The following is a 20285-nucleotide window of genomic DNA, read 5'->3' as shown; positions in this document are numbered from 1 at the left end:
TCTCTGCCTCTGGGCCCCTCTGAATGCACAGCCGTCCTCTGGGCCCCTCTGTCCACACAGCCGTCCCACACAGCCGTCCTCAGGGCCTCTCTGCACAGTCGTCCCACACAGACGTCCTCTGGGCCTCTGTCCTCGGCGCTGCCACCACTCCAGCCTCTGCTCTGCTCTCCCGCAGCCTTGCAGCCCTGCCACCGTGTCATGCCCAGAGTACTGGGCGGAGCTCTTTTTATAGAGTCCACAGCCATGTATTGCCCACAGGTGTGCAGTGAGCTAGTCAACCAGGGCCAGGTGAGAATCCTGGCCACAGGAACTCTCATTTTATCCACACTTAAGACTCTGCTATCGTCGCTACCAGGAAAAAGGTGCCCAGATAGGCAGCGAATATGTCAAAATCTTTTTCAAGAAACGGTGTCCGAAGATTAACAGGAGAAAATAGGAAATTCAGCAACAGCAGAATTTGATAGAAGGAAAAGCTTGAGGAACAGGAGAAAAGAGGATCGGGAAGCAGCAAAGGTGGGGCGCGGGGGAACTAAACTCGGGTCCCGGGAAAAGCTGCAATGCGCTCCCTGCACTCGCGTCGCTCTCCGGGCATTACCTGCGGCGGCGCTCCCTGCCCCTCGCCTGCTCCTCCCTCGGCTTCCACGCTCCCCACTAGCCGGGAGCCCGGAGCCCGGAGCCCGGCTTCTGCTTTCCGGTGCCGAGAACTGAGCCCCGCTGGCTGCGCAGGTAGAAGCGGGCCGCGGCCTGGGTATCCCGGGCCGGTGGGAAGGCCTAGCGCGGCCAGTAGTACCCCGCGGGACTCGGGCGGGCGGGCGCCGGGGCGCTGGTCGGCCCGGCGGCTCCGGGCGGCTCCAGTGGGCTGTGGTTGTGGACGGGAAGTGAGAGGGGAAGGGGGCGCCGCAAGCGGCGGGGAGGCAGGGAGCGGAGGGGAATGGAGAGGCGGGCGCGGCGGGCGGTAGAACAACCGGGAAGAGGAAGAGCCCAAGCGGGAAGGAGTCTCTTACTTCCCGGCTCTGGGTGCCCCTGGGGAGGAGAGAGTAGCTGGCCGCCAGCAGATGGGCGTGAGAGCTGGCAGTAGCGACGGAACCCAGGGGGGGAAGGGCCCAAGCGGGATGGACCGTCAGACAGCCAACTGCAAAGTGAGGTGCTATGAATGTGTGAGCACGGCAAGGCCTCCAGGATGTACTAAGTCCAAAATAGTGTCTCAAGTATACTCCTCTTTGTGTAAAGTGTTAGGCTGGAGAAAGGAAAAACAAGGACATGCAAACAGAACAGAGAGATGCCATAGGGGGAGAACAGACCAGACCCCAAAGTCCGTGCCGTATATGGAAAGGGGACAGCTCTCCCTGAATTCCATCCTGATGTGCCAACTAAGACCCGGATGTCAGCTTCCTCCCTCTTGGAAGGAAAAAAGTTTCTAGTTGTCTATTATGTCACCTTTAGCCAATCATACCTCTCCACACCCCCTAGGATAGCTTGCCCACTCCTCCCCCTCCTAATCCCTTATAAGACCCCCACCTCCCTAACCAGTTGTGACTTCTCTGCCCTGTGACAAGAAGGCCACAGAACCTCACCCCGGGGTATATAAATGAATTACCTGGCCCTTTGTTGCCTCTCTTCGCCTGCTTATTCCGGCTAGAATTTATCTTACATAAAGCAAAATAAGAAAGGGGAAGAGTTGGGGGGTGGGGTGGAGGAGATATATGTATATGTGCACAAAAAGTGTCTGAAGCTCTTCAGATAAAACTTAGCAATGGTTACATCTGGAGAATGGAACTAGTGGGAGTTTTTACTTTTCATTTGTGGAGGTCGTACTTTTTATTTGTAGTTCAGCTGAACCCCCCTTCACAAACTTCAAGATGCAAAAAATATTTAATTGTATTTTTCTGTTAATTTACCTTTTATTGTGAGATTTTTTTTTAAATCTTGAGTCAATTCTGGGTTATCCCACTTTTACCCTGCTGGCTTGTTATATAGTGCAAAGACAGGAGGGAAATGTACAGGGCACAGAAGCCATCATTCTTGCTGTAATTTGCCCACAATTTTGTCCAGAGAAATACCCGTTGTCATTCTGGGTCTGGCCTTCTGACCTTGCCTCACTCAGAGGCTCCAGTCACTTTCTATGGCTGCACCAGAGCATGGGGTTTTGGCGTTAGGCTCCAGGCTGTCCTTGCTGGCCCACCCTCCCCATCTTCCAGAGTGACCTTTCTAATGGGAATGAGAGCACAGGACACTGCATGTCAGTCCATTCAAGTCTTCTTGAAGTATTCTACATTCCTGACCATAAACTATTGCATATTAAGTAATTGAACAACAAACTTAATCCTAAAATATTTAAATGCAAAAGGAGCTAAGTATTCGTCCAAAAAAAATAAGTAAATACATCCCTCATAATATAAATTCAAGCATTCTTTCAGGCAGAAGTTCTTAATTTGCCATTAATGTGGATTCTAAGAGATCCATGGATAGACTCCCTGAAATTTGAATAGAAAATAGTATATATTCATGTTTTTCTGTGAAGAAGCTCCATAGCTTTCACCAGATTCTCAAAAGCCCACTGACTAGGTATTGTAGAAACAATGGTGAAAAAGGCTAAACGGGTCTGTCCTCAGGGACTTATTGCGATGGGACAAAAGACAGGCAATTACAATACAGGGGATGTTCTATGATAGAGGAGATGTGGTGTTGTGATGACATAGAATGGATGTTTTCTATGATAGAGGAGGTGGGGTGTTGTGAGAACATTGAGTGGGCCACCTAATGCAGACTAAGGGCTGTCTACAGAGGTTCCTTAGAGGAACTGACTATCACACTGAGGTCTGTAGAGTGAAAGAAAAAGTAGAATTTGGCCTGGTCAAGGAGGAGTTGGGGAAGGGGGTGGTCTTGGTAAAAAGGAAGAGTGTTCTAGGCAGCTGCATGTACATAGATCCAGAGTCAACAGATATCTTGGCAGCTCATAAGCTACAAAGAGTTCTGTGATTGAAGCTTAGAGTTAGGAGTAGCAGTAAGAGAGATGGCTGGGAGGTGATCAGAAGCCAGGTTATGTGTGCGATGCTAGGCATACAGAGGTGAACAAGACAAAGGAGCTCAGGCCATCAGGGAGTTTTATTTTAGTAAGTATAGACCATGAACATGTAGGCAAGTAGGCAACCAAAATAATTTTCTATCATGATAAAATAAACAAGGTGGCATAGTAAACAGTGGCTGATGCTCAGAGTTTACGTAACGAGCCCAAGGTCTTGAGTAGACATTAAATTCCCATCAGGATTCAAACTGAAGTCTGTTTACTCCAAATCCAAACCCCTGTAAGCAGAGGGAGCAAAGGAGGGGCAATGGATTTGAGGAAGAGGTGAGAGTGGGGGAAAGGTAATACATTTGGGATCTATGGTGTTTGGAGTCCTTCTGAGCAAGTGGAGAAACCCAGCAGGCAAATGGATAAATGGGTGTGAAGCTCAGATGAGATCTGGGTCAAGTAACGTGTTTGTGAGTTGTCAGTATAGAAATGTTATTTGGAGCCACAGAGCAGGTGAGAGCACCCTGGGAAAGTATATAGAGGGATTAGAATAGAGCTCTAAGGAGCACCAGCATTCAAGTAACGGCTGAGAGGGAACCCCAAGGAGGAATGGTCAGAGTAGTAAGAGAAACGCCAGGACAGTAGCACCATGGCAGCCAAAGGAGAGAGTTTCATGAAGAGAGTGACCAACATTGGCACAGTTGGCTTGAGAGATAAAGGATGTTGAGGACCAAGATGTGTCTAGTCTTGTTGTAACAAGAATTCCATCAGTTACCTAAGAGAAATAGTGGGGACAGAATCCTATTAGGTGGTTGAAAAGTGAGTAGGAGGCAAGGAAGTTGAGATGGTGGACGAGGACAGCTTGATCAAAATGTTTGTTTCTCTGGAGATAAGAGTCCAGAGTCCAGATTACAAGTTGAGATCACATTGAGCACTGGGGGTCTCCTTTACCCGTTCATGAGAAGACACATCCCTTTTCTCTCCAGTACTTGCCTTTTTTTAAAAAATTCCCTGTCCTTAAGCTTCTGCCTTACCTTTTCCCTACACCTCTCCCATAGAATATCCCCTGTATTATCTCTATGGAACACTCCTGAATACATCCTTAGAATGAACCCAGTCCTGGAAAAAGAAATATTGGTCATTCTGTACCTTCAAATCACTTGTACTGCCAGGAGGGCTATGGGAAAGATACACTACCACTTTTTGCAGTGAGGTGCTCATCACCTGTCTCTCTTCTAGGCTGATACTGGTTGGGCTCCAACCATGGAGAAACTTCATGGGCATGTGGCTGCCCACCCAGACATCCTCTCCTTGGAGAACCAGTGCCTGGCCACACTTCCTGACCTGAAGACTATGGAGAAACTGCATGGGCATGTGGCTGCCCACCCAGACATCCTCTCCTTGGAGAACCAGTGCCTGGCCACACTTCCTGACTTGAAGACTATGGAGAAACTACACGGGCATGTGGCTGCCCACCCAGACATCCTCTCCTTGGAGAACCGGTGCCTGGCCACACTCCCCACTCTAAAGAGCTCTGGATCTGCCAGCCCCTTGCTTCAGAGTCTACAGACATCTCATCTGGGGCAAGCTGATCTAAGCAGCCTGAACGCTAGCAAGCACCTGCTCTCTGAGACTCCAGTCTGGAGGGCTCAGTGCCTCTCTGAAGGACTAGGCCTTTGGACCTGCCCCAGGGCCTTGAAATCCCTATCTACCACAGACAGAGCTCAGGAAACAGCTTTGGTAATAGCTCCAGGCCATGTCCTGACTCCAGCCATGTCTCTTGGATGCTCTTCCTCAAAGCTTTTGGTGCCACAGGTCCCCTCTGTGCTGCCTTGTGTACCCTCTCTCTGCAGAGCCTCTTCCTGAGGTGCTTTTTACCCGAGGGCTGTCTTCATCATATTATTACTCTTAATCGCTGGTTCAGAGATTCTGGACAATAGAGCGCAATTTGGGCCCTGTCCTTAGAAAGCCTCTGCTAAGGACAGCCAGCATGCCATTGCAGTAGTGGAGTCAATCAAGTGCTTTTGAGATCCTACATCAGGCATGAGATGCATCTGCTAGACCCTGGCCCACTTCCCTGTGTGTGCATGTACAAACACATGTCTACTTGTACACATCTATATAGTCATATTTAGTACACAGGTCAGAATTGGTAGACGAACCCACATTCCTTCTGTATAGTTTGGGATTTGGACTGGAAGAAAGACTAATCTAAGCCCTCTCCTGTCTCTTCCAATTACAAGCCATACAACCTTGGTTGGGCAAGACTCTTAACCTTTGAAGCTTTAATTTTCTACCTTTAAATTGAGGTCAATGAAAATCTCCTTAATAGCATCGTCAGGGTTATAACTACTGACATCTCACATTTATTTTGGGGCTTGCAATTTTCAGAGTCATCCATACGTTATCCCATTTAATCTTCTATCTGCCCCATTAGGTAGGTTGTAGGGAAAGGGGAAGTTGAAGCTCAGAGGTGAAGCAGAGCAAGGTTGCTGGGGCATTGACATGGGACTTGTCCCATATTCTTAATATCCAAAATATCTTAATAGCATCAGAGGAGGTGTGTTGTGAGAGGCCCCAGGTTCCTAGACTGGGATGCTAATGAGGAGGTGAAAGCAGGGGGAGGATCACAAAGCACCTGAGCAAAGGCTCAGAGTCAGGAAAGGTGCCACAGTGAGAGAGCATTATGTCAGGACACATCAGTGCTGAGGTATGAAGGGAGAGGGGTGGGGGTGCTAGAAATTAGATGGGGACTCTTCCATCCCTGGGAGCTGCTTCTACCCTGTCTGTGTTTGAGGACCTGTGGGTGCTTGCTGGGACCAATAACTGCTTCTATCCCCAGGGTCACTGGTCCTCTGAAGAAGAGAAAAGGCCAGAAGAGAAGGAATGGGCAGAGGCTCAAATGCCTTCTTACAGTCTAAGCTTGGGAGAGGAGGAGGAGGTGGAGGAACTGGCCCTGAAGCTTACTCCTGGGGGCTCTGAATCCTGTTCTGAGCCTACTGATCCAGCCCTTCAGGAAAAGAAGGTCAAGTTCCCAAGTTAGGGGGAGGTTGATGGTGGTGGAGGGGAGCTGAAGCAGAAGCCCTGCACAGAGGGAAGGGGGAGGAGGGAGCATCACCTGGCTCTTACTTCTCACTTCCTTATCCCCTTCTCTAACCTCTTGGTTAGACAAACATCTTCCTGAACCTGGGGTCCATTCTCTCTGTCCTTGGTTTTGTAAGTTGGCTGAGTGGATGCTTGTGTTGGTCCTTATTACTTCTTTCCTTCTCTCTCTTTCCCAATTCCCAGATGGCTCTAATGAGCTTGCTGTGCTCCACTCTGGCTTCAGATGTGAACACAAAAGTTGCAGCTCATTCTACCCAGGCTTTCCTCCTTAAAGTCAGTAGTGAACTTGCCCCCTTGGAGCCTGAGTTTATCCTCAAGGTATTGTGGTGGGAAGGGGTGCAGGAAGCTGGGAGGTAGGGAGTGCAGTTCTGGTGTGTGATGGGGATGGTGACAACCTTCCTCCTGGGGGTGGATGAAGCTTCACTTAGGAAGGGAGTAGGAGCTCTGGGTGAGTCTGAGCCTAGCCCCTGGGGTTCTCAGAGAAGAGGAAAATGGGACTGGGAAAGAGTATCCTAGGGTTCCATTGTTTGGTAATACACTGGCTGAGTATCCTATGCTAAGCCTTGAGGGTCATACTCACAGATATAGTGAAACTTGGATCTGGCTCTTAAGGAGCTTATGATAGTGTTAGAAAAGCAAAACACTCCCAAATACTATATAAATGCAAATAGAGTAGTAGACTGAATCTTTCAGAAGTAGAGAAGGGGAAAAAAATGTTTTCTTGGAGCCTTTGGAAGATGACAAGTTTAATCTGCAGTTTGAACCCTGGGTAGGTTTTTGATAGATCTCTTGATGGTGGGAGGTCTTCCAAAGAGGGAAAAGGGCCTGACTGACTTGGGAGACAATCAAGATACGCAGGAGAAGACATACTACACAGGTGGATAAGGGTTAGATTATGGAGGATGGAGAATGTAGAATGCCAGGCCAAGACACTAGGACTTTTTATTTTATTTTATTTTATTTTATTTTATTTTATTTTATTTATTTTATTTTATATTTTGTTTTGTTTTGTTTTGTTTCATTTCATTTCATTTCGTTTTGTTTTGTTTTGTTTTGTTATCATTAATCTACAATTACATGAAGAACATTATGTTTACTGGGCCAAGTAGGACTTTCTATTTTAAAGACAATGTGGAGGGCCAGGAAAGGTTTTATGCAGGCTGGTTAGATAAGCAAGTTAGTTTAGGGCATGGTGCTAATCCTCCTATACCCTGTGCCCCAGGCTTCACTGTACGCTAGGCAGCAGCTGAACCTCCGGGATTTGGCCAACAAAGTCTTAGCCATTGCTGCCTTCTTGCCAGTCTGCCGCCCCCACCTTCGAAGATATTTCTGTGCCATTGTGCAGCTGCCTTCTGATTGGATCCAGGTAGCTGAATTCTACCAGGTATGTCATTCAGTGCCCTGAGCTTCGGCTGTCACTTGGTCCCATCTCCTTGGCTCACTGCATTCCTGGAGAAAACTCTCAGTTTGGCTTCCCCTCAGTTGTCCTCAGCTGTGAGGAGGACAGCTTCTTCCTGGGCCAGGCTAGGTTGCCCAGCAGGGAGAATATGATTAAGAAGGGTGGAACTATAGTTTAAGAAAAGCTGATCTTGGGCTGGACCTCATGTTTACAATGAAGAAAGTGAGAATTGGAGGAGTCCGCTGACTTGCCCAGTACCACAAAAACTGTCGTTTTTGAGCTGGGGCTGTAAACTCACTCCCTAACCTGTCTCACTGAATTGCATGAAGGTGTCTGGTCTTGTTTTGTGGGTTCATGTCAGTCTCACTCCTGATGGTCTCCCCTCTCACAGAGCCTGGCTGAAGGAGAGGAAAGCAGGCTGGCACCCCTGCCTGCCTGCCTCCGTGCTGCAATGACTGACAAATTTGCTCAGTTTGATGACTACCAGCTGGCTAAGTACAATCCTCGGAAGCACCGGGCCAAGAGTCATCCCCGCCAGAGCCCCCGGCCCCCAGTTAGTCCCTGCTCAGCCCTACTTTTTCACAGGAAAGGAAGGGATGAAGGAACACGCTGACACTGAGGGATCCCACATTAAGCATCTGGCATGTTCCTACCATCAGGAACAAAAGGAGGCATAGAAACGCTGAGGCAAGGGCAGAGTTTAGAGGGCAGAGGGCAGAGCCTGCCACCTTCCTAGCTGGCGTCCTTTTTGGTAGAGATGGGCCTTTGTGGCTATAGGACTGAGTCTCTCCAGAGACAACCTCCATTTCCCTTTTTGAAACTGCTTCCTGTGTCCCTACAGAAGATAGAGCTTCCATTTTCTGAGACACAGCAGTATTTGCCAAGGGGCCTTCAGTTTCTTAAAGACAAACAGAAGGAGGTAAGGGCCTTGTGCACTGGGATTCTATATGTGCATGTACAAACTTTCCTTAACTAATACTTAGAAATGGAATTCCATTTGGTTTAGAAATACTAACAGTGGGTGTGGTAGGCACATGCCAATTTCCCACCTGGGTGATTCTCAGCTGTGATTATGTGATTTTACAAGCAGTGGCAGCTGAGTGAGTTAAAAACACTATGAAATATCTACCTTCCACCGGAAATTTAAAAAACAAATCAAATTTTTTTTTTTTACATTAATGATCAGTCAGGCACTGCACTTGCCAGTGAGGAGTATGGAATGTGGATTCAGACGACTTGGCTTTGAATCCCACAACCACCACCACTTGTTAGCTATATGTCCTTGGCTAAATGACACCCTCTGTTCCCTCAGATAGAAAATGGGGATAATAGTGCCGACTTCTATCAGTACCACTGATAGTTCAAACTTGTGTAAATGATACACAGTGACCCAAAGAGCTACTCTGTTATGCTCAGTTCAGGAACCCTTGTTGCTGGAGCTTTTTACCCCCTATTCCTACCCTTTGCCCAAATCTACTTTGGGCAAAGAAATTACTTTGTAGGTATAGGAAGGTATAGGATGGTTTTAGGTTCTGGTTTCTGAAGAAAGTGATTATGGTCATAGATTAAGTGACCCAAATGAGATGGGGGCTATTTCCACAGTTTGAGGCAACCTATAGTGCAGTACCAGGGAAAAAGACTCAGCCGAGGTTCACCCTGAAGAAGTTGGTACAGCGACTGCATATCCAGGAGCCTGCTCAGCATGTCCACGCCCTACTGGGCTACAGGTGAGGAGATACACCCTGAACATACATCCCATCTGAGTAACCCTATGGCTTTTCCACACTGCAGCCCCAGTCCCTGTAGTTCTGACTCCAGAAACATTAGTTTCGGCAGACATGGCCTGTAAATATGACTGACTGGCTTTGACCGACTCGCCTTTCCTTTTTTGAGTTATTTTCAGCTGGCTTCAAAATGATAAGCTTTTCCTTCTCTGTCCCAGATACCCCTCCAACCTACAGGAGTTTTCTCGAAGTCGCCTCCCGGGGCCATGGGAGTCTAGCAGAGCAGGGAAGCGGATGAAGCTCTCTCAGCCACAGACCTGGGAGCGGGAGCTGAGCTTGCGGGGGAACAAAGCTTGCGTCTGGGAGGAACTCATCGGTAGAGTGGCCTTGACTATCACACTCCTTTGCTGTTCATGCCTCTGCCTTTGGACCCTGACTGGATTTCCCTGGCCTGATGCAGTTATTCTCTGGGCCACTGGTGGTATCACTGAAAATGATTGGACTTAAAAGGTTTGCCATTGAGCATGCACACAGGTGGACGTGGCACCTGCTTTGAGCAGCATTGGCATCATGGATAGTTGTGTTTAGGTGATACACAGTTTTTATCAACACATGATGAAAGTGGTACCTTCTCTCAGATTTCACTCCATCATATCTGTGTAACTCACTGAGATAAGGCAGGACTGGCACACGGTCTGTGGGAAGCCTCACCACAATCTGTACTTAGGGCATGAATGTTTTAGGAAATTTGTCCACACTGATAAAAATTCAAATTGGAGAGGACCAATTCCTTTCAATCTTTCTTTCTCTCTTTATTTTTGTTAGTTTATGTGTAACTATAGAAGGCTCTTTCTATTCTGTTTTGTTTTCTTTTACTTCCTCTGTGAAATTTTAGAGTCAGCTTCTCTCTTTTGAAAAATATCTAGCTGTAGACCTTCTGACTTCTTTGAGTTTTATGGACTTCATCCTTTGGAGCTGCAGAAGCCCAAGCTGTCTTTTACCTTAGTTCTCTTTGAACTGCCACATGTAGATTGTACTCAGGGCATCACAAATTGCTCTACTGCTTATCACTCCTCTCACTGTGTGGTTGTCACTGGTAGTGTGTGCATCAGAGTCACATGGGAATTACACACACACACACACACACACACACACACACACACACACACACACCCCGACAATCTCTTTCCCACTGTTTGATAGAACTTCACGTAGAGTAGGTAAAGACACCTGAATGGCAGCCAATATGTGTAGATGATTCTAGTATAAATCACCTCCACTTCCTTGGCCCTGAAAATTAAAACTGTGTCATTTATCTTGGTTGAGACAAATGCCCATCATTTAATCCAGTGATTCCCCACAGTTTTTTGATCATATATTACAAAATAATTTTGAAGTATACCAGAATGTATGTATATGTATTTTTTAAAATTTTGTAAATGTATTAATCATGTACTTTAGGAAATATATAAAATATAATTAAGTAGGAAGGGGAGCCAAGATGGCGGCGTGAGTAGAGCAGTGGAAATCTCCTCCCAAAAACACATAGAGCTATGAAAATATAACAAAGAAAAATCTTCCTAAAATAGAGACCACAGGACACAGGACAACATCCAGACCACATCCACACCTGCAAGAACCCAGCGCCTTGTGAAGGGGGTAAGATACAAGCCCCAGCCCGGCGGGACCCGAGCGCCCCTCCCCCCGGCTCCCGGCGGGTGGAGAGAAACCGGAGCAGTTTTTTTTTTTGGCGAGCGCTTTTTGGAAGCCTTAGAGGGACGGGCCCCCGTTGCTGGGGAGGCAGGGTGGCGGGACCGGTGAGGAGGTGCCTGGGAACGGCGCCGGAGGACAAAGAATATCCCGCGTTTCTCCCTGCGAGACCTGGGGGCGGGTGCCTGAGACCGGTGCCTGAGGACGGAGGAGGTCGCGCGTTTTTCCCCTTTTTTTTTTTTTTTCTCTTTTTGGCAAGCGCTTTTTGGAAGCCTGGAAGGGACGGGGACCCCAGTGCTAGGGAGGCACGGTGGCGGGACTGGTGAGCGGGTGGCTGGGACCGGTGCCTGAGGACAAAGAATATCCCCCGTTTTTCCCTGCGGGACCGGTGGGCGGGTGCCTGAGACCGGCACTTGAGGACAGAGGAAATCGCGCGTTTTTCCCCTTTTTTTTTTCTCTTTTCTGCGAGTGCTTTTTGGAAGCCTAAAAGGGACAGGGACCCCGGTGCTAGGGAGGCAGGGCGGCGGGACTGGTGAGCGAGTGCCTGGGACCGGCACCTGAGGACAAAGAATATCCCGCATTTTTCCCTGTGGGACCGGTGGGTGGGTGCCTGAGACCAGCACCTGAGGACGGAAGAAATCGCGCGTTTTTCCCCTTTTTTTTCTCTCTTTTTGCCAAGTGCTTTTTGGAAGCCTTGAAGGGACAGGGACCCCGGTGCTAGGGAGGCAGGGCGGCGGGACTGGTGAGCGGGTGCGTGGGACCAGTGCCTGAGGACCAAGAATATTGAGCGTTCCTTCCCTGCGGGACCGGTGGGTGGGTGCTTTTTGGAAGCCTTGAAAGGACAGGGACCCTGGTGCTAGGGAGACAGGGCAGCAGGACCAGTGCGCGGGTGCCTGGGACCGGCACCTGAGGAAAAAAAAAAAAAAAAAAATCGCGTGTTTTTTCTTTTTTTTTTTCCTTTCTGTTCCCTCTCTCATTGTTGCTGTTGTTGTTTTGGTTTGGAGAGTGCTTTTTGGAAATCTTAAAGGGGCAGGACAGGTCACTTAGACCAGAAGCAGGGAATCTGGGGATCTCTGGGCACTCTAACCCCCTGGGCAGCAGGGAGCACAGAGGCCCCTTACGGAGATAAATAGTCTCCTGGCTGCTCCCCCTCTAACGGGGCTCCACCATTTTGGAGGAACAGCCCCAGCCAGGCCAAGCCCACAGCAACAGTGGAGATAAACCCCAAAGCAACTGGGCAGGAAGCAGAAGCCCTGTCTGTGCACAGCTGCCCAGCACAAGCCACTAGAGGTCGCTATTCTCCCAGGAAAAGGCTACAAACCAACAAGAAGGGAAGCTCTTCCAGCGGTCACTTGTACCAGCTCTGCAGACTATCTCTATCACCATGAAAAGGCAAAACTACAGGCAGACAAAGATCACAGAGACAACACCTGAGAAGGAGACAGACCTAACTAGTCCTCCTGAAAAAGAATTCAAAATAAAAATCATGAACATGCTGACAGAGATGCAGAAAAAAATGCAAGAGCAATGGGATGAGATGCAGAGAAAAATGCAAGAGCAGTGGGATGAGATGCAGAGAAAAATGCAAGAGCAGTGGGATGAAGTCCGGAAGGAGATCACAGATGTCAGGAAAGAGATCACAGAAGTGAAACAATCCCTGGAAGGATTTATAAGCAGAATGGATAAGATGCAAGAGGCCATTGAAGGAATAGAAGCCAGAGAACAGGAACGTATAGAAGCTGACATAGAGAGAGATAAAAGGATCTCCAGGAATGAAACAACACTAAGAGAAATATGTGACCAATACAAAAGGAAAAACATTCGTATTATAGGGATACCAGAAGAGGAAGAAAGAGGAAAAGGGATAGAAAGTGTCTTTGAAGAAATAATTGCTGAAAACTTCCCCAAACTGGGGGAGGAAATAATCGAACAGACCATGGAATTATACAGAACCCCCAACAGAAAGGATCCAAGGAGGACAACACCAAGACACATAATAATTAAAATGGCAAGGATCAAGGACAAGGAAAGAGTTTTAAAGGCAGCTAGAGAGAAAAAGGTCACCTATAAAGGAAAACCAATCAGGCTAACATCAGACTTCTCAACAGAAACCCTACAGGCCAGAAGAGAATGGCATGATATACTTAATGCAATGAAACAGAAGGGCCTTGAACCAAGGATACTGTATCCAGCACGACTATCATTTAAATATGATGGTGGGATCAAACAATTCCCAGACAAGCAAAAGCTGAGGGAATTTGCTTCCCACAAACCACCTCTACAGGGCATCCTACAGGGACTGCTCTAGATGGGAGCACCCCTAAAAAGAGCACAGAACAAAACACACAACATATGAAGAAGGGAGGAGGAGGAATAAGAAGGGAGAGAAGAAAAGACTCTCCAGACAGTGTATATAACAGCTCAATAAGCGAGCTAAGTTAGGCAGTAAGATACTAAAGAAGCTAACCTTGAACCTTTGGTAACCACGAATCTAAAGCCTGCAATGGCAATAAGTACATATCTTTCAATAGTCACCCTAAATGTAAATGGACTTAATGCACCAATCAAAAGACATAGAGTAATAGAATGGATAAAAAAGCAAGACCCATCTATATGCTGCTTACAAGAAACTCACCTTAAACCCAAAGATAAGCATAGACTAAAAGTCAAGGGATGGAAAAACATATTTCAGGCAAACAACAGTGAGAAGAAAGCAGGGGTTGCAGTACTAATATCAGACAAAATAGACTTCAAAACAAAGAAAGTAACAAGAGATAAAGAAGGCCACTACATAATGATAAAGGGCTTAGTCCAACAAGAGGATATAACCATTCTAAATATATATGCACCCAATACAGGAGCACCAGCATATGTGAAGCAAATACTAACAGAACTAAAGAGGGAAATAGACTGCAATGCATTCATTGTAGGAGACTTCAACACACCACTCACCCCAAAGGATAGATCCACCGGGCAGAAAATAAGTAAAGACACACAGGCACTGAACAACACACTAGAACAGATGGACCTAATAGACATCTATAGAACTTTACATCCAAAAGCAACAGGATATACATTCTTCTCAAGTGCACATGGAACATTCTCCAGAATAGACCACATACTAGCTCACAAAAAGAGCCTCAGTAAATTCCACAATATTGAAATTCTACCAACCAATTTTTCAGACCACAAAGGTATGAAAGTAGAAATAAATTCTACAAAGAAAACAAAAAGGCTCACAAACACATGGAGGCTTAACAACATGCTACTAAATAATCAATGGATCAATGAACAAATCAAAATAGAGATCAAGGAATATATAGAAACAAATGACAACAACAACACTAAGCCCCAACTTCTGTGGGATGCAGCGAAAGCAGTCTTAAGAGGAAAGTATATAGCAATCCAGGCACACTTGAAGAAGGAAGAACAATCCCAAATGAATAGTCTAACATCACAATTATTAAAACTGGAAAAAGAAGAACAAATGAGGCCTAAAGTCAGCAGAAGGAGGGACATAATAAAGATCAGAGAAGAAATAAACAAAATTGAGAAGAATAAAACAATAGCAAAAATCAACGAAACCAAGAGCTGGTTCTTTGAGAAAATAAACAAAATAGATAAGCCTCTAGCCCAACTTATTAAGAGAAAAAGAGAGTCAACACAAATCAACATAATCAGAAATGAGAATGGAAAAATCACGACAGACTCCACAGAAATACAAAGAATTATTAAAGACTACTATGAAAACCTATATGCCAACAAGCTGGAAAACCTAGAAGAAATGGACAACTTCCTAGAAAAATACAACCTCCCAAGACTGACCAAGGAAGAAACACAAAAGTTAAACAAACCAATTACAAGCAAAGAAATTGAAACAGTAATCAAAAAACTACCCAAGAACAAAACCCCGGGGCCGGACGGATTTACCTCGGAATTTTATCAGACACACAGAGAAGACATAATACCCATTCTCCTTAAAGTGTTCCACAAAATAGAAGAAGAGGGAATACTCCCAAACTCATTCTATGAAGCCAACATCACCCTAATACCAAAACCAGGCAAAGACCCCACCAAAAAAGAAAATTACAGACCAATATCCCTGATGAACGTAGATGCAAAAATACTCAATAAAATATTAGCAAACAGAATTCAACAGTATATCAAAAGGATCATACACCATGACCAAGTGGGGTTCATCCCAGGGATGCAAGGATGGTACAACATTAGAAAATCCATCAACATCATCCACCACATCAACAAAAAGAAAGACAAAAACCACATGATCATCTCCATAGATGCTGAAAAAGCATTTGACAAAATTCAACATCCATTCATGATAAAAACTCTCAGCAAAATGGGAATAGAGGGCAAGTACCTCAACATAATAAAGGCCATATATGATAAACCCACAGCCAGCATTATACTGAACAGCGAGAAGCTGAAAGCATTTCCACTGAGATCGGGAACCAGACAGGGATGCCCACTCTCCCCACTGTTATTTAACATAGTACTGGAGGTCCTAGCCACGGCAATCAGACAAAACAAAGAAATACAAGGAATCCAGATTGGTAAAGAAGAAGTTAAACTGTCACTATTTGCAGATGATATGATACTGTACATAAAAAACCCTAAAGACTCCACTCCAAAACTACTAGAACTGATATCGGAATACAGCAAAGTTGCAGGATACAAAATCAACACACAGAAATCTGTAGCTTTCCTATACACTAACAACGAATCAATAGAAAGAGAAATCAGGAAAACAATTCCATTCACCATTGCATCAAAAAGAATAAAATACCTAGGAATAAACCTAACCAAGGAAGTGAAAGACTTATACTCTGAAAACTACAAGTCACTCTTAAGAGAAATTAAAGGGGACACTAATAAATGGAAACTCATCCCATGCTCATGGCTAGGAAGAATTAATATCGTCAAAATGGCCATCCTGCCGAAAGCAATATACAAATTTGATGCAATCCCTCTCAAATTACCAGCAACATTCTTCAATGAATTGGAACAAATAATTCAAAAATTCATATGGAAACACCAAAGACCCCGAATAGCCAAAGCAATCCTGAAAAAGAAGAATAAAGTAGGGGGGATCTCACTCCCCAACTTCAAGCTCTACTACAAAGCCATAGTAATCAAGACAATTTGGTACTGGCACAAGAACAGAGCCACAGACCAGTGGAACAGATTAGAGACCCCAGAAATTAACCCAAACATATATGGTCAATTAATATTTGATAAAGGAGCCATGGACATACAATGGCAAAATGACAGTCTCTTCAACAGATGGTGCTGGCAAAACTGGACAGCTACATGTAGGAGAATGAAACTGGACCATTGTCTAACCCCATATACAAAGGTAAACTCAAAATGGATCAAAGACCTGAATGTAAGTCACGAAACCATTAAACTCTTGGAAAAAAACATAGGCAAAAACCTCTTAGACATAAACATGAGTGATCTCTTCTTGAACATATCTCCCCGGGCAAGGAAAACAACAGCAAAAATGAGCAAGTGGGACTACATTAAGCTGAAAAGCTTCTGTACAGCGAAAGACACCATCAATAGAACAAAAAGGAACCCTACAGTATGGGAGAATATATTTGAAAATGACAGATCTGATAAAGGCTTGACGTCCAGAATATATAAAGAGCTCACACGCCTCAACAAACAAAAAACAAATAACCCAATTAAAAAATGGGCAGAGGAACTGAACAGACAGTTCTCCAAAAAAGAAATACAGATGGCCAAAAGACACATGAAAAGATGCTCCACATCGCTAATTATCAGAGAAATGCAAATTAAAACTACAATGAGGTATCACCTCACACCAGTAAGGATAGCTGCCATCCAAAAGACAAACAACAACAAATGTTGGCGAGGCTGTGGAGAAAGGGGAACCCTCCTACACTGCTGGTGGGAATGTAAATTAGTTCAACCATTGTGGAAAGCAGTATGGAGGTGCATCAAAATGCTCAAAACAGACCTACCATTTGACCCAGGAATTCCACTCCTAGGAATTTACCCTAAGAACGCAGCAATCAAGTTTGAGAAAGACAGATGCACTCCTATGTTTATCGCAGCACTATTTACAATAGCCAAGAATTGGAAGCAACCTAAATGTCCATCTGTAGATGAATGGATAAAGAAGATGTGGTACATATACACAATGGAATACTACTCAGCCATAAGAAGTGGAAAAATCCAACCATTTGCAGCAACATGGATGGAGCTGGAGAGTATTATGCTCAGTGAAATAAGCCAAGCGGAGAAAGAGAAATACCAAATGATTTCACTCATCTGAGGAGTATAGGAACAAAGGAAAAACTGAAGGAACAAAACAGCAGCAGAATTACAGAACCCAAAAATGGACTAACAGGTACCAAAGGGAAAGGAACTGGGGAGGATGGGTGGGCAGGGAGGGATAAGGGGGGGGAAGAAGAAGGGGGGTATTAAGATTAGCATGCATGGGGGGGAGGGAGAAAGGGGAGGGTGGGCTGCACAACACAGAGAGGACAAGTAGTGACTCTACAACATTTTGCTAAGCTGATGGACAGTAACCGTAATGTGGTTGTTAGGGGGGACCTGATATAGGGGAGAGCATAGTAAACATAGTATTCTTCAGGTAAGTGTAGATTAAAAATTTAAAAAAAAAAAAAAAAGAAAGAAAGAAAAGGGGGATTACTCCTTAACAGGATAAAACTATTGGTAAATCAAAGATCAACGCATGCTTTAAATATCCTTAATGTTGATCACTTAAAGGGTGTCAGATGATCAGCTATGGAGGTACTCTTTTCTGATAATATTCCTTTCTCTTAATTAAAAAAAAAAAAAAAAGCAGTTACTGTGTGCTGACCTCCAATGAGTTCTGCACAGTGGTATAGAGGGCATGTCAAAGTGTGGGCAAAGGTTCTGTTTGTTTCTACGCAGAAGATCAAGGCCTAGCTTGGATACCCAGAAAATGAACTAAGATACGATATGAGGAGGAGCTCCCGGCATCAGCACTCTCTGGAGGACTCGTGCCGGGGGATGATCATCAAAAAGCCTCCACAGGGATCCAGACGATGCTGCGGTTGTGGCTGCATCCAGCCCACCATCTCCTGGACTTGCCATAAGAAGGAGGAGGGAGATGTCTAGGCTGGCATGTGCATACAGTGAGACAACGAATTTGACTGGATCTGTACTGTTGGAACTCAACCAGGAGTTGGGAGGGGTGCAAGTTGTAGCACCCCAAAATCTCATGACTATAGACTATCTATGGTTAAAAGAACATATGGGATGTGAACAGATCCCAGAAATGGGCTGCTTTAATTTGTCTGATGGTTCAAGTACAGTTGGAAAATATCCATCATATCATAGATAAATTTTCACAAATGCCTAGGGTGCCTAAATGGTTTTCTTGGCTTCACTGGAGATGGCTGGTAATTATAGATTTGCTTTGTTTATGTCACCGTATTCCTATTATGTCAATATGTGTGTGCAAATTAGTTAGTAGTTTAAAACCTATACATACTTAAGGTACTATACAAGAAGATATGTCAAAGAAATGATCAATCCTCCCAAGTTTCCTTCATATGCTACATCTATAGCTTTTCTTCTTCCTTCCTAATTACAAACTTTAAATAGAATTCGTGCCTCATATCGAATTTACCGAGTATCATAATTCCTCCAGGTGGTAAAGATACCTCGAGACAAGTGCTGGGCATAGAAGCCACAGGGCATAAATCTGCAAAGAAGTAAAAAGCTAACCTTTGCAAACAATATGGCTTCTCTCTCACTTACCAACTTTACATTTCCCTGTATGGCCCCGGAAGATGACTGGTTAGCCAGAGACGGGTAAGATTCCTCAAGGGAGGAACAACCTAAGACAGGCACAGTCGCAGGGGGGCCATCAGGTGAGAATTTGGGGATCAACAGAGGTGAGGCTCAGAACCTCACCCCCCCTGCTTTGAGAGAAATCTTCTGCATCCGTGGATGTCTTGCTGCCCTTGTCTAGCCTGGATTAATACTTAGTCCATAGGCACACACCTGATCATCTGATCATCTACATTTGCCTTCTTACAGCACTAAACTATGTTTTCTACCTTTATCTTGCATCTACCTACCACTTCAGCATTTTATTAAAAATAAAAATAATAATAATAATAGGAGAAATGTGGGATCAACATATAAATCAAGTACAAAAATCAAATGAATATTCATATTTGACCTGATTGTTTATAGGTCATATTGCATGATCAAAACCGAAAGTTTCTGTGATGACTGCCCTTGTACTGTTCACCATGTAAGAATTTATTCACTCTGTAAGAATTCGTTCACCATGTAAGAACTTGTTCGTTATGCTTCAGAAGATTGGAGACTGACGAGAATTAGGCTTGAGATGGATTAATGATTGTACATTGAGCATTGACCCCCCTATACTGAATTTTATTGTTGTTAACAACCATTTGATCAATAAATATGAGAGATGCCCTCTCAAAAAAAAAAAAAAAAAAAAAAAATAAATAAATAAAAAAATAAATAAATGATTGCAAAAAAAAAAAAAAAAAAAAAAAAAATATAATTAAGTAAATATAAGTATGTAAGTAAATATAAATAAGTAAAATATAAAAATATAAGGATAAAATATAAGATAAAATGTAGTTAGATACACAGACCCCTCTTTGGGGACCACAGGACTCATTAATAACTCATTAACAATTTTGGGGGGGAATGAAATCAGTGAATCTTTCAGTCTAAAGGATAAATATTCAATTTATTTTCTAGTATCGGACTTAATTTCTTATCAAAATGATCTAGAAAACTTTTATACAAGCAGCAGTTGAGAAAAACTTATGATTCGACAAAGGATACACGAGTTCATCAGATATCACACATTATTTACACAATGTAATTGTTCTACACAGTTTGCAAATCAGACTTACGACTGGAGAACCCTTGGCTGGAAAGATGAAAGCTTCTAACTATAATTCAAATGAGACTTACATTACCTTAAAAGGGGGCCACCACTCTCCTGATGTAGGCAGACTGGTGCCTAAGGTGGGGGTTGGGGCTGACAGGCTTGATCTCTAACATGGTCTGAACGCACGCTTGGGGTACCTGGGAGAAGTGTCACACCTCCTCCTTATGTTTTCCTTTAAAAGAAAGAATTTTTCCAGTATATCCTATACAGATGGAACTCCTCTGGGTGCTTAGTCCCTGTGTCACATGGTTAGGAGCCCCATCTGATAGTGGGGGTTCACTGAGGGCGAGCAGGGCCCCCCACCCCCAAGAGCTGTCACAGTGCCTCTCTATTTTCTTGGTTTCTGCATCATGTGAC

At 44.7% G+C, this 20285-nt stretch overlaps 1 protein-coding gene across 4 annotated transcripts in view; it reads left to right on the top strand.

Annotated features, from left to right (window-relative positions):
* Positions 1–264: 264 nt before the first annotated feature.
* The window catches only part of TEP1 (telomerase associated protein 1), a 49090-nt gene continuing 29069 nt past the window's right edge, over positions 265–20285 (top strand). For 3 of the 4 annotated variants that reach the window (XM_073211555.1, XM_036993983.2, XM_073211556.1), the window contains exons 1-9: positions 265–726; positions 4253–4753; positions 5856–6038; positions 6302–6436; positions 7341–7502; positions 7909–8070; positions 8359–8436; positions 9120–9244; positions 9460–9617. In XM_073211555.1, coding sequence (XP_073067656.1) covers positions 4277–4753; positions 5856–6038; positions 6302–6436; positions 7341–7502; positions 7909–8070; positions 8359–8436; positions 9120–9244; positions 9460–9617 — 1480 coding nt within the window. In that variant the 5' untranslated portion in view covers positions 265–726; positions 4253–4276. The remainder of the gene's footprint in view (positions 727–4252; positions 4754–5855; positions 6039–6301; positions 6437–7340; positions 7503–7908; positions 8071–8358; positions 8437–9119; positions 9245–9459; positions 9618–20285) is intronic. The other variant, XM_073211554.1, reaches the window with a different exon arrangement.

The sequence above is a fragment of the Manis javanica genome, chromosome 8 (genome assembly GCF_040802235.1).
Source record: "Manis javanica isolate MJ-LG chromosome 8, MJ_LKY, whole genome shotgun sequence".
NCBI lineage: Eukaryota > Metazoa > Chordata > Mammalia > Pholidota > Manidae > Manis > Manis javanica.
Note: the sequence above shows the minus strand (reverse complement) of the source record. Positions and strands in the feature narration are given on the sequence as shown.